Source organism: Impatiens glandulifera, chromosome 6 (genome assembly GCF_907164915.1).
Source record: "Impatiens glandulifera chromosome 6, dImpGla2.1, whole genome shotgun sequence".
Classification (NCBI taxonomy): Eukaryota; Viridiplantae; Streptophyta; class Magnoliopsida; order Ericales; family Balsaminaceae; genus Impatiens; species Impatiens glandulifera.
Window position 1 is genome coordinate 48405512 of NC_061867.1, and position 15340 is coordinate 48420851.

Sequence of the window (15340 nt, forward strand, 5' to 3'; positions counted from 1 at the left end):
TTATATATCAATGCTTACCACATGAATTAGAAGACTACAGAACCCTAAGAAATGAATTGATAAAAGCATGAAATTCTAGTTGAAGAATCTCATAAAAATGTGAAATTGAAGTCATCTCCTCCCGCACATTTCAGTTTGCTAAATCAATTTAAAGTAGTGAGAAATTGATAACCCAATTATTATTAGTCTATTCTAGAAGATCGATAAAATAAAATTATGAAAGCACTAGTGATATCCTATGATATAAATAAGTTAAGTAACTAATAAATACACTAATGTGATATATATATATATATATATATATATATATATATATATATATATATAATTTTCTACGAAATTTACTATGGTTATAATTTTCTATTTTTAATATTTGCGATAGAAGTTATGATAAAGGAAACGTCGAAAATTTGTGACGTATATTCCATGTTAAATATTTTTTTACGATTTTTCCGACTGACTAAAACTTTAACGCTATATATTTTTTCATCGGAAATTTCATACAAAATATTGTATGAATTAATTTACAGATTTTATCACGGAAATTTACCTTTATTTTACCACGGACTATAGGTAAATATCTTACTTTTTTGCAACCAAGTTTTATTCGTTCACTTATATTTGCGACGATTTATATTTTTCGTGGATTAAACTGTCGCATATGTCCGATGTTATTTAAGTGTCGATAATTAGTCGTCGCTAATTAAACGTTTTTTTAGTGTTACTAAACCAAACTAAAATTATAGAAAGAACAATGATCCAAATTTGTGTAAGAGTAGTATCTGATTAATTTTAAAGATGATTTATTAAAACTTTTAATTTAACATTAAAAAAAGTGCAATAAGTTGTTAGAATCAATAGTTCTTCTTCTTATTGAATGATCATGATACTTCCTAAAAATCATTCTGGATCAATAGGGAACAATATCATCAATTTTTTTCAATAAGATATAAAGTAGATAATTGACTCATTTCATACTAAAAATAATTGTCGAAAGTCCTTTTGATAACACATACTTATATCTTAATGATATTCCATGATCAAGACAATTTGCTGAATCGCGTGAAATCACTTCGTAGAAGTTAATTGAAATATTCTATTTTACAAAGCATTTCGAATATTGAATAATTCTTATCACTTCCCATTTTATTGTAATAAAAGATTCTCTTTTTATATGAAAAGGGATTAAATAATTCTAATCTAATTTTGTACAAAAAATTCTGTGGTACGGCTAAATTTTTAGATGGAAAGCTAAATAAATAAAATCATTGTTAAAGAAATACATGGTCTCAATCATTCATTCTTAATTCTAGAATTATAAAACGATATTGAGTAATTAATTTTTCTATCTAAATATATTTGAGGACATGTGGGTTTGAGTGTTAATGATAAGACAATTTAAAACATCAAAGAAGAGAAAGACACGTGATGCATTAATTTGGATTAACATATTTCAAAATTGTTGGATAAAATCATTGGAAACACAATGTATAAAAACAATTCTTTTGACACAAATGATGAATCTATCGATTTATTCTTGAACATAGAACTTTTCACAATCTATTATCTACTATAGTAAAAAATAATAATGTAAAATTAAGTTTTTTCAAAACTTTGAACATTTCACTTATATGAATTAAATTTATATAGAAGATAACTAAAAACAACTAAATTAAATTCCTTTTATTAATTTTAACATTATTTTTTTTATAATGAATTCTTAAGGAACGAGGGGGTTTGGAGATCCTCGGTCGGAGTGTTGAAACCCTTGGTCAAGTGTGCAGATCACCGTTCTTGGGTTAGCCTAGGGTTAACTTCATTGGTCCTAGGTTTGTGAGTTCTCTATCGGATGTAAGACTCTACAGTCCCATGTTTGAATTCTCGGTTGGATGTCAAAATTTTCGGTCGGACCCTCGGTCCCGGTCGAAATTTTACGGTCGGACCTCTCGGTCCTAACTGAAATTTTCTCGGTTGCACCTCTCGGTTCTGACTAAAATTTTTCGGTCAGACCTCTCGGTCTTAACTGAAGATCCTCGGTCGGATCTCTCGGTACTATTCGAACCTCCTAGTCCTCAAGAACATCAAAATTGTATGTTTTACAGTTTTGATTAAGGCATGGGTCCTTTGATCACATGGTTTTATTACCTTCACAAAGCTCCTAGTAATATTATGAACATCATCCCAAAGTATCATTCAACTTGGATGATGTTCGATTTCATCAAAACAGTTTTGAGATAAAAAGTCGGGTTTTTGGTTTTAGTTATTAATGAAGTGTAAGGAGCTTGAAAATAGATTCCTTATAATTCATATGATTGATTGGTATCAAAATATGAACACTACCTGTTTATTTTTACCAATTAAGAACTTAAAATTTTTATTTATGTTGGAAATTTTGATTCTAATGAAACCTGATCGGGATGAATCAAACATCATCCAAATAAGTTCCCAACATCATTAGAAACATGTTGGGAAGATTTCTGGATTGCTTTTCTTGAGGATTAACTCAAGAATAGAAAACCCGATTTTGAATTTTTCTAAATTCAAATTGGGGGTTTCTGTTTTAGATCGGTTGATCTGTTTTAGCTTCAACCGAAAGCTTGCAAATAATCCTACGATCGTTTTCCAATAACAAAATTCAAGAACTAGGTAATATACAAACTTAGGGAAACTAAAATATAAAATTTTCAATTTCAAATTGAAAGATTGAATTAGAGGGTAATTGGAAGTTTATCAAGGATTGGAGAACACTCCTTAGACCTCATGAATACTTTTAGGATGTCTGGATCCGAGCTTTAAGGCTTGATGCAAAATATCAAAAAATCTAGAAGCTTGGAGCTTCAATGAAAGATTTCTGTGATTTTTTTTATTGTGGCTAAAGATGTTACTTGTCTTCAGATTCATCAAGAGGCGCTATTTATAGTCTTACAAAGTCGGTTCAGGAAACAAGTTGATCGGATTTAGTCAAAAGTCATCAATGGTGTTTTGGTTGTTCTTGATCCAACTTACCCAATCAGACCATGATGAGGCTTATGATTAGAGGCGAAATGATCATTTCAGCTTTTAAATCAGCCGATATGGTGTTTCGCTTGTGGCTGAGTGTTCTATCGTGTTTCAACTTATGGCGTTGGAGCGTGCGTTAGCTGATCCTTTGCTTTGCAGATGCACTCTCGCTATGTTTCAGCGGGAGACGTAGGCGATTCCTGGGCGTTAGATGAGAATCCAGCATCAATCCGAAGGCCTGCTCCCGAGTTTTGGCTACACTCGATTACAATTTTTTTATTTTATTTTAACCTTGATGGTTATTTGAAATTATTTATTCTTTTACCATTTTAGTTTTGTTTTTAAATCTTTTAAAATATACAAAATATTTAAAATAAATATGACATTTATTTTATCAATTTATTTTATTTTTGTTTAATAAATAATTTATTTGAGATAAAATGGATATTCCATTTATTTTAAATTATTTATTTTAATCTTTTTGATTTTTCTAAAATTAATTTAAGATAAAATGGGTACAACATTTATCCAATTTTTTTTTATTGTCCATTGTTTTAATTATCTGGGATTTAATTATTACCATAATTAATCCCACTTAATTATTTAATCATGTTTTTGAACTTGATTTTAATTATTATTTTGATTTTATTTAATCAAAATAATTTATAAATTGGGTAAATGAGATTTTAGTGCTTACAGTTAATATCACATTTTTATGGTAAAAAAAAAATTGTTTTTTTGGAGTGGACTGAACCCACCTAATCCCTAACACAGAACCATAATTGTATATAAATATATTTGGCCAACTTAATAAGTTAGTAGTCAAATATGGTATTTTGACATGTTTCCAACCCTAAAAAAATATTTTCAATCACTTATTCCGATTGTGCTGCCGTTACGACAACAGATCTATCGACGCAAGATGAAAGGGCTGATATCCGAAGAGATTTTCAGTCTCCAAATCTTAATTCATCCTTCCACCTCTAGACATTATTTCCTTCTTAGAAACGACAAATTTATTTCTCTTCTCAACACTTCTCTTAATTCTTACCACAATGGTCATCAGAGTTGAAGATAAATAGGAGAGAATGAGAACGATTGAGAAGGCAAATCGTTGTGACAAAGGTGTGTTCATCTAGTAGTTTATCTATTTCTGGAAGGCAGCATTGCGCCCGACTTAAAAAATTTAGGCGTCGAACACCAAGATCCTCCCGGAGGTGGACAATGATAAAATTACTAGTTACTCACCCATGGTCACCATTAGTTTCAAAACACTTTTATCCCCTCTTCTAGCCTAACGCCAACAAGAGATGGATATCCACATTATCTTTAAGAGGTCCTAGGTTCAAGCCCGTTAGGCGGTAAGTTCTACGCCTTGTCAAATAATTAAGTGTATTTGCGGGCGATATGCAAACCCCTTGTGGCCTTATTTTAGTTTTAAATGCTACACTTAAATGATAAACCTCCTTCCTCTTTTGACTTGCAAGATTTTAAGGTCGTATTTTATTGGTTAAAAAAACAATTTGAGCAACCACATGGGGTTGAATCTCCACTATCCAAACAACTTATTGCGTCTTTGAGCCTAGATGCATTGTTCGATACTAAGTCGATCGACGATGATGTTTTACTCATGGTTGAGGTTGTTTTATATTGAGAAAACGGAGTCAGGATGACATAAACATGGAAAACGAGATACACATAAGTTATCGATTTTAGGGCTGCAAATGAAGTAAACCGTTCGCGAGCCGCCTAGTCAAAACTCAACTTGAGCTTGATTTTGATCGATATAAAGACGAACTTAAGTCGACTCATTTAATATTCCTGTTAGTCGAGCTCATATAATTCTAGCTCGATGTTTTGATAAATTATTCCGATCCATACAATATATAATATATTATTTTTATTTATTTATAATAATTTTAATGTCAAAATTAAAAACCTAAACTTAAAATAAATCATGCCATAACCATAATGCCATAATAATAATGATATCACTAGAAAAATCAATCACATTTTAAAATAATTCCAAAACTCTAATGTCTTTCGCCATCTTTGTCTATAACCACTTTTTTAAAATCATACTCCATGAGTCAATCTCTTTCGATCATCACACTTAATCTCATCGCCGCCTTCAGCTCATCCCTTCCATGCTATCAATCAAAAAAGAGCCACACGTCCGCATCCACGTACGCGATTTGTAGAATCTTAATTCTCACTTCCTCATTTATTGCACATCTTTGCTCATAAGTGATAATTTGACCTCAAAAGATGTTTTAGACAATTTAAACACATGGTAAGGTACATTGATGTATCTAAAACAATAGATCTCATTGTTGATGAGGCCCAAAGAGTTATGAGTCGCGCACCTCTAACATGATAGAAAGGATTCATGTTACGAGATTCTTTATGTTTCCTTTCATAGTGAAAAATAAAATGATCAAATTTAAAAAATAATAAAAAATAAAAAATATTTAACCATTTTGAATCCGTAATAGGAATCCGTTTGGTTAACAGTAAAACTTGAGACAATGGCCAAATATTATCCTAAGATGTGATGTTTCATTTTATTTTTATTTTTTTAGATGTGATATTTCATTTTTTTTGGTCAAAGATGTAAATGTATGTTATTTTGAGTTTTTATTTATTTTAAGAACTTATGATTACTCATATTATATCTTGTACTGTACATAGTTTTTGGACAGGATTTTCAATTTGGTTGTATTTTTTGTGAAACAATGACAGTTGTTTTACTTTTTCAAAATAGAAATAAAAAAGATTTGAAAGGTAAAGAATTTACTTTAAACAAATCCACACTAAATATATAATAACTTTTTTACCAAAAATTTTCTCCATCATATTACCATAATCGTCCTAATTAAATATGATATTATCTCAATTTAGCAATCTAATATTAAAAACTAATTTTACCATACAATTTAAGAAAAATATCTATTTAATAAATATAATTAATGATTAATTTTGTTTTTGGGAAGTAAGATCATATTATAAATTTTTTTATGTTTTAAAACCCTATATAATGGAGCATATCAAGAATAGTAATAGATGTAGAAAATAGAAATAGAGCAATGGTGTCAAAAACAAGCAGAGGTCGTCAGAGGATTCCTCTTTACAAGATCGAGGATAATGGTAAGCGTTCTGTAACTTTTTCGAAACGTAAATATGGAATTTTAAAGAAATCAAGTGAGCTTTCTACTTTATGCGGATCAAACATGGCACTAATCTTGTTTAGTGAAAGCGGAAGAGCATACTCTTTTGGTAATCCTAATACAAATGTGATATTTGATCGATTTATGGGTGTTGTTCCCGAAAGGGTGTTTGATTCAACATTCCATGAACTCCTCGAGGCTCAAAAGGCTCCGCATGTTCCATATATGGAAGCTCAAATAATGGAGGCTGAAAAGACACTCGCTCAAGAGCAACATGTGGGAAAAACATTGTCACTAGAGATGACCGAACATGCTAAGGGAAAGTGGTGGGAGCAACCAGTTAAGGAGATGAACTCATTGCAGTTAAAAAGGAGGAAGGATAAGATGGAGGAACTAAAGATGGTCTTTGAACAAGAGAAGGAGTTGAAGATGGCGACAGAAAATCCTTTGTTTTTGTTGGCTATGACTAGTCAAAACCCAATTTATTTTTAAATTTTCTTGAATTTGTTTTTATCAATATGCTCTAGGAATTTCATTACAACATGTTTTTCTAGATTGCATTTCTATCTTTGAATGTTGGTGGCACATGCCTTATATTATAATATTAGTTTGAATGGCTTGTTTTATTTATATTTAATTAAACTTTTTAATAATATATCTAGTTATTATTAGATGTTCTCACTCACTTTTAATAGTATATATTATTTTGTATAGCCAACACAATTTTTTTTTAAGAAGAGAAACTAAATTAATTAAATGATTGTTATAGAAATAATATATATATATATATATATATATATATTTAAATGATTTGTTTTGTCCCTGTATGTGAGGGAACATGAATTCTGTAACAAAGGAATATATCCCCTCAAAAATATCATACACAATTTTTAATTAAATAATGCAAATAATAATAACTACAAAACATGGATGTATTTATGCATCTTGTTGCGTTCAAACAAAGTCTCATATAGCCCAATCTGAATAGAAACCTATTTTATTCAGAAGAATATTTTGAACTAAGAAATCTCTTTACCTTTGGTTGTGAAAATCTGAGGAGCAAACATTCATTTAAGGATCCAATAATTAAAGTTAATTTGACTTGAAAGAATAAATAAATAAAATAATAGGTAGCTGACAAGAATCGAACAAAGTGTGATTTAAAAATATTTTTACACTAAATAATAAATAACTAATTTAACTAGTTAATTATTCATTATAAAATATTATTTAAATATAAAAACAAATAAACACAATTTAAAATATATTAAAAAACATCAAATAACCTTTACAAACATCATCTTTAATTTAAAATATAGTTTATTTCGTGGATAATTTTTAAAGAGACTGTCATTGTTTTTCAAAACAAGTTATTAAGGAAGAACATTAATTGTCAAGCCTATATCGAAATCGAGTTGGAGATTTCTTCTAATGATTCGAGAATTGCTTGAGGAGAGATTTCAAATAAGGATTTAAAAATGAGACGAACTGTGTTTGAAACTATTTTTATAGAGGAGAGAGAGTAAAACTTTTAAGGAAATCAAACGAGTTCGGTTAGATTGAAGTTTATAATGTCGGTCTTTAGATAGAAATAATTTGGAGATAGCTCATGAATGAAATACACTAATATTGGGCGTGTAATTCCTCGTTTGAATAGATGCATATATAAGCTAATTGATTATTGCTTGATTTCCGATGATTTCTTTCTCCCTTCATCGCGTCGGCACGCGATGACTTTTGGTTTTGAAGGTAATAAAGAAAAATTACACAATAAATGTTGAGAGTAAGATAAAAGATTTACTCCCTTAAACAACATGGAATGAAGAATGATGGGCTTTAGTTATGATTAATTATAAGATATGAGTTGACGTTGGCTTGATATCTTCGTTTGATGTGGCGAAATGAAAAATGATGCCTGAGAGGAAATAATTTAGTAGGATTTAGCTAATCAAAATATTTTAATATATTTTAATAGTCATTAATTTAACATTAATAATGATTTTGTTATTATTTAAGTTAGTTCAACAAGTAGACTCTACCTATTAAATGATTTATGTTAATAAAAATTAAATTAACCTACGTGTCTAGATTAGATGGTAAAATTTAACATCGTTAATGTTTTTATTCCGTTTGGATAAATACGACACAATTTACAAAAACGTGGATGGAAACGACAATTATGTCCAGACAAATTTGAGAAATTAACACCTTCATTAATAAATGTAGTATTCCTATTATATATATATATATATATATATATATATATATATATATATATATATATATATAATTTAATATAATATATATAAAGAAAATGAAAAAATAAATAAAATTATAATTTTTTAAATTATTTTTCTTTAACTCTCCTTCACAATTTATTATAAAATTAAAAAAAATATGACTATCAATAATAATAATTATTCAAATAAAATATATAATTGTTAGTTGTATTGTATTTAATTAAAAACTATAATAATCTTTTGAATCCTATGAAAATGAGTTTGATATAATATATAATATATAATATATAATTTATAATATATAATATATATATATATATATATATATATAAAATGATGATTAATTTTTAAAATATTCGAAATTGTCGGGGGGTCGAGAGCTTAAAAAATCTATAAATAAGGTTCGAACTTGTGACCTAACAAAAACAAGTACAACTCTTTAAGCAACTAAACTAATAACACTTTATATTTTAAATTCGACACCAAATTTGATGAACGCGGAAAATTTTAACCATATAGGTTCAACTTTTTAACTAATTAATATATATGGTCGAGAGCTGTGGTTAATTTGAATATATATGTGAGAGTAATGGATACTTGGATCGGATTTTGGGTTGACCCGCCCATAAACATAAAATGGTAAAAAATAAAATTAAAAATACTATCACATTTTTACCGTAATAATTTTTTCACAATTTTTTTATTATTTGTCGTGCGAAATACATGCTAGTTTAATTAAAAACTATAATATTAATCATTTTTTTTTATTTTGTTATCATTCACCTTGTTTGAAATTGAACCATTATAAGACATATTTTTAAGGAATAAATATTAGACCTGTATACTTGTATTAACTGTTTCATTTAAATGTACCACTATATAAAAAATATATATAAAGGCCTAGTTTGATTCGGCGTTTATAAGTCGCATTTGGACATTTGCGTAATAAACTGCTACAGTAACTCTGCGTAATAAACTCACACAAAAATTATAATCAAACACATTTTTACATTTAAATCTCAATTTTCTCTCTACCTCCCTACTCGTCGTTTAAGCTTATAATCTCAGTGTTTTTCTTTCTCATCACTTTTAAATATTTTTTTATTCATTCTCTCTCATCTATTTCATTAATTTTTTATTTATTTTATTTATTCTTTTTTATCTATTTAATATCTTTTTTAATTATTTTATTTATTATCTCTCATATATTCTATCTATTCCTAAAACTTTTATATATTTTTATAAAATTATAAACAAAAACATACATTTAAATATATATTTATTTATTATTTATAATATATATTCTAATATATAAAATAATTAAAATATAAATATACTCTATAATTTATAATTTTAATTTTAAAAATTAAACTAGACTTATTTAATTATCTAAAATAATTATTACAATTAAGATGAATCAGGAAAGAAATGAATGATGATAGAAATAAGGTAAGAGTATCTTCAAATGAATTCACGATTAAAAGATTATGTTAGAGAAAAGGGTTTGGAAATATGAAAAAATATTTAATAATAATAAATTACTTTTTTTAATTAACTATTATCAACTTATATGGTCAAATAACATGTACATAAATGAATCATTGAAATATTTTAAAAAAAAATTAGAAATAGAAATAGAGAAAAAATTTAAATTTATGTAATGGGTTTATGAACACTTAGTTAGAAATCTCCACGTTTAATTAAATTTAAAAAATATATATTAATAAAAACTTATAAAATAATATATTTATTTTAAAATAAATTAATTTTTAGTTGATCTTAATATTATTAAATATATATATATATATTTTTTATATCATATTTATATTAGATGTATTTAAAATTATATATTTATAAAATTAATATATTCATATCATTTTTTTAAATATATTATTTTTTATTTTAAATAATTTATTAATATCTAAAATTATATATTAACAAAAATTTATAAAAATTAATATATTAATATAATTTATTTTCAAATATACTATTTTTAAATATAAATTATTTATTAATATTTATTAATATTTAAAATATATATATATAATATTATAAACATAAAAAATAAATAAACTGGATTTATAAGTTAAATCAAACTTACTCAATATTAAAGAATAAATAAACTAAAATCATATCAAAGTAGTCCAAACTATTAAAAATTATACACATTTATTAATGTATTATCTTTATATATATATATATTTGAAATAAAAAATTATATAAATAAAAAATTTATTTTAAAATTGTATAATTTACATATATTAATTTTTATTAATTATTAAATTTTATAAATTATTAATGAAATATATTTTAAAATTATATAAATTATGCACAAATATATATATATATATATATATATATATATATATATATAATAATAATAATAATAATTTTAAATTATTTATATATTTTAGTAATAAAAATAAGTTAAAAAGTAAATTAATAAAATAATAATTACAAAATAACTAATAAAATAAATTTAAATCTAATAATTAATGTAACAATTTTTTGATTTTATTTAAATAAGAAATAAGTGATAATAAGTTATTAAAATATTATATAATATTAAATTAAATGATATTTTAAATTTAAATTGATTTAAATTTAAATATTGATAAAACATATAATTACATATATTTTTAATTAAAAGATAAAAGTTTGTTAATATTAATATATATATATATATATATATTATAAATATATTTTAACAAAATATAATAGTGAGGTGATAGAAAAAAATAAATTAATACCATGAAAATTATTAATAATTATAAGTTGAATGAACCAATTTCTTTTTTTAAAAGATATAGGTCTAGATAAAACTCTTAATATTTCATGAGTAATACATTCAAATAAAATAAAAAATATGAAAAAGAATAAAAATTTTAAAAGGGAAAAAATGTAAGAAAGTGAAACAATTAGTTCGAGGAAAAAATAATTAATAATTTATATTTTTTATTATGTTTAATATTTTGAGGAATAATAGAGAGAGGTTGCAGTGGAAATAGAGTGAATGTCATCGTATAATATGCTAAAAAAAATATAGGATAAAGAAGAAAATAAATTTTTTGTTTTTTTATTTTATTTATTTTGTCACCTTATATATTTATTATTATTATTATTTTATATATTAAGTGTTATATATATATATATATATATATATATATATATATATATATATATTAATTTAAAAAATATATAAAGCAGGTGAAAAAAATAGAAATTATAATTATTTTTTATAACTCCTTAACAATTTGTTCTCTCCTATTGATTATAAAATTAAAATAATAATTTTCAATAATAATAATAATTATTAAACTAAAATATATCATTTGTAGGTAGACCTTAATTTTAAATTTTGTTCTCCTTTTTAATTAATTATTTTTTTTAATATTTTAAAATAGTCTAAATTTTATAACTCATTATACTCAATAATATCAATACCCAAAACAATTGACTAAAGAAATATTAATCTAAATGATTGCTCCCGAGTTTTGGCTACACTCGATTACAAATTTTTTTATTTTATTTTAACCTTGTTGGTTATTTCAAATTATTTATTCTTTCACCATTTTGGTTTTGTTTTTAAATCTTTTAAAATATAAAAAATATTTAAAATAAATATGACATTTATTTTATCAATTTATTTTATGTTTGTTTAATATTGAGTTTAATAAATAATTTATTTGAGATAAAATGGATACACCATTTATTCTAAATTATTTATTTTAATCCTTTTAATTTTTCTAAAATTAATTTGAGGTAAAATAGGTACAACATCTATCTAATTTTTTTTATTGTCCATTGTTTTAATTATCTGGGATTTAATTATTACCATAATTAATCTCACTTAATTATTTAATCATGCTTTTGAACTTGATTTTAATTATTATTTTGATTTTATTTAATCAAAATAATTTATAAATTGGGTAAATGTGATTTTAGTGCTTATAGTTAATATCACATTTTTATTGTAAAAAAAAAAATTATTTTTTTTGGAGTGGGCTTAACCCACCTAAGCCCTAACACAGAACCATAATTATATATAAATATATTTGGTAGTCAAATATGGTATTTTGACATGTTTCCAACCCTAAAATAATATTTCCAATCACTTATTCCGATTGTGTTGTCGTTACGACAACTGATCTATCGACGCAAGATGAAAGGGCTGATATCTGAAGAGATTTTCAATCTCCAAATCTTAATTCATCCTTCCACCTTTAGACATTGTTTCCTTCTTAGAAACGACAAATTTATTTCTTTTCTCAACACTTCTCTTAATTCTTACCACCATGGTCATCGGAGTTGAAAATGAATAGGAGAGAATGAGAACGATTGAGAAGGCGAATCGTTGTGACAAAGGTGTGTTCATCTAGTAGTTTATCTATTTCTGGAAGGCAGCATCGCGCTCGGCTTAAAAAATTTAGGTGTCGAACACCAAGATCCTCCGGAGGTGGACGATGATAAATTTACTAGTTATTCACCCATGATCACCATTAGTTTCAAAACACTTTTATCCCCTCTTCTAGCCTAACGCCAACAAGAGGTGGATATCCATAGTATCTTTGAGAGGTCCTAGGTTCAAGCCCGTTAGGCGGTAAGTTCTACGCCTTGTTAAATGATTAAGTGTATTTGCGGGCAATGTGCAAATCCCTTGTGGACTTTTTTTAGTTTCTTTGCTACACCATTTAAAATAAACTTCTTTCCTCTTTTGACTTGCAAGATTTTAAGGTTGTATTTTAGTGGTGAGTTGAAAAAACAATTTGAGCAACCACATAGGGTTGAATCTTCACTATCCAAACAACCTATTGCGTCTTTGGGCCTAGATGCATTGTTCGACACTAAGTCGATCGACGATGATGTTTTACTCATGGTTGATGTTGTTTTATATTGAGAAAACGGAGTCAGGATGACATAAGCATGGAAAAAGAGATACACATAAGTTATCGATTTTAGGGCTGCAAATGAATTAAACCGTTTGCGAGCCGCCTAGTCAAAACTCACTTGAGCTTGATTTTGATCGATATAAAGCCGAACTTAAGTCGACTCATTTAATATTCCTGTTAGTCGAGCTCATATAATTCTAACTCGATATTTTGTCAAATTGTTTCGATCTATACAATATGTAATATATTGTTTTTATTTATTTATAATAATTTTAATGTCAAACTTAGAAACCTAAACTTAAAATAAATCATGCGATAACCATAATACCATAATAATAATGATATCACAAAAAAAATCAATCACATTCTATCCAATAATCATCACACACATCTGATGCATCATCAAAACTAATTCCAAAACTCTAATGTCTTTCGCCATCTTTGTCTATAACCACTTTTTTAAAATCATACTCCATGAGTCCATCTCTTTCGATCATCACACTTATCTTACTCTCATCGCCGCCTTCAGCTGCATCCCTTCCATGCTATCAATCAAAAAAGAGCCACACCCGCATCCACGTACGTGATTTGTAGAACCTTAATTCTCACTTCCTCATTTATTGCACATCTATGCTCATAAGTGATAATTTGACCTCAAAAGATGTTTTAGACAATTTAAACACATGGTATGACCAAACTAGTAAGGTACATTGATGTATCTAAAACAATATATCTCGTTGTTGATGAGGCCCAAAGAGTTAAGTCGCGCACCTCTAACATGATAGAAAGGATCCCTGTTACAAGATTTTCCTTTCATAGCGAAAGATAAAATGGTCAAATTTAGAAAATAATAAAAAATAAAAAAAATATTTAACCATTTTGAATCCGTAATAGGAATCCGTCTGGTTAACAGTAAAACTTGAGACAATGGCCAAACATTATCCTAAGATGTGATGTTTCATTTTATTTTTATATTTTTAGAAATGATATTTCATTTTTTTGGTCAAAGATGTAAATGTATGTTATTTTGAGTTTTTATTTATTTTAAGAACTTATGATTACTCATATTATATCTTGTACTGTACATAGTTTTTGGACAGAATTTTCAATTTGGTTGTATTTTTTGTGATTAAATGAAACAATGACAGTTGTTTTACTTTTTCAAAATAGAAATAAAAAAGATTTGAAATGTAAAGAATTTCCTTTAAACAAATCTACACTAAATATCTAATAACTTTTTTACCAAAAATTTTTCCATCATATTATCATAATCGCCCTAATTAATTAAATATGATATTATATCAATTTAGCAATCTAATTTAAAAACTAATTTTACCATACAATTTAAGAAAAATATCAATTTAATAAATATAATTAATGATTGATTTTATTTTTGGGAAGTAAGATCATATTATAAATTTTATATGTTTTAAAACCCTATATAATGGAGCATATCAAGAATAGTAATAGACGTAGAAAATAGAAATATAGCAATGGTGTCAAAAACAAGCAGAGGTCGTCAAAGGATTCCTCTTTACAAGATCGAGGATAATGGTATGCGTTCTGTAACTTTTTCTAAACGTAAATATGGAATTTTAAAGAAATCAAGTGAGCTTTCTACTTTATGCGGATCGAACATGGCATTAATCTTGTTTAGTGAAAGCGGAAGAGCATACTCTTTTGGTAATCCTAATACAAATGTGATATTTGATCGATTTATGGGTGTTGTTCCCGAAAGGGTGTTTGATTCAACATTCCATGAACTCCTCGAGGCTCAAAAGGCTCCGCATGTTCCATATATGGAAGCTCAAATAATGGAGGCTGAAAAGACACTCGCTCAAGAGCAACATGTGGGAAAAACATTGTCACTAGAGATGACCGAACATGTTAAGGGAAAGTGGTGGGAGCAACCAGTTAAGGAGATGGACTCATTGCAGTTAAAAAGGAGGAAGGATAAGATGGAGGAACTAAAGATGGTCTTTGAACGAGAGAAGGAGTTGAAGATGGCGACAGAAAATCCTTTGTTTTTGTTGGCCATGACTAG

General features: G+C 26.4%; 2 protein-coding genes across 2 annotated transcripts in view; both read left to right on the forward strand.

Moving 5' to 3' along the window:
• Positions 1 to 6086: 6086 nt before the first annotated feature.
• Positions 6087 to 6659, forward strand: LOC124943726 (agamous-like MADS-box protein AGL62). The gene has a single exon (XM_047484201.1). The coding sequence runs from the start codon at positions 6087 to 6089 to the stop codon at positions 6657 to 6659; it is 573 nt and encodes a 190-aa protein (XP_047340157.1).
• An 8130-nt stretch (positions 6660 to 14789) lies between these two features.
• LOC124943727 (agamous-like MADS-box protein AGL62) overlaps positions 14790 to 15340 on the forward strand; it is a 573-nt gene continuing 22 nt past the window's right edge. The window contains exon 1 of the mRNA XM_047484202.1: positions 14790 to 15340. This exon is cut by the window's right edge and continues 22 nt beyond it. Coding sequence (XP_047340158.1) covers positions 14790 to 15340 — 551 coding nt within the window.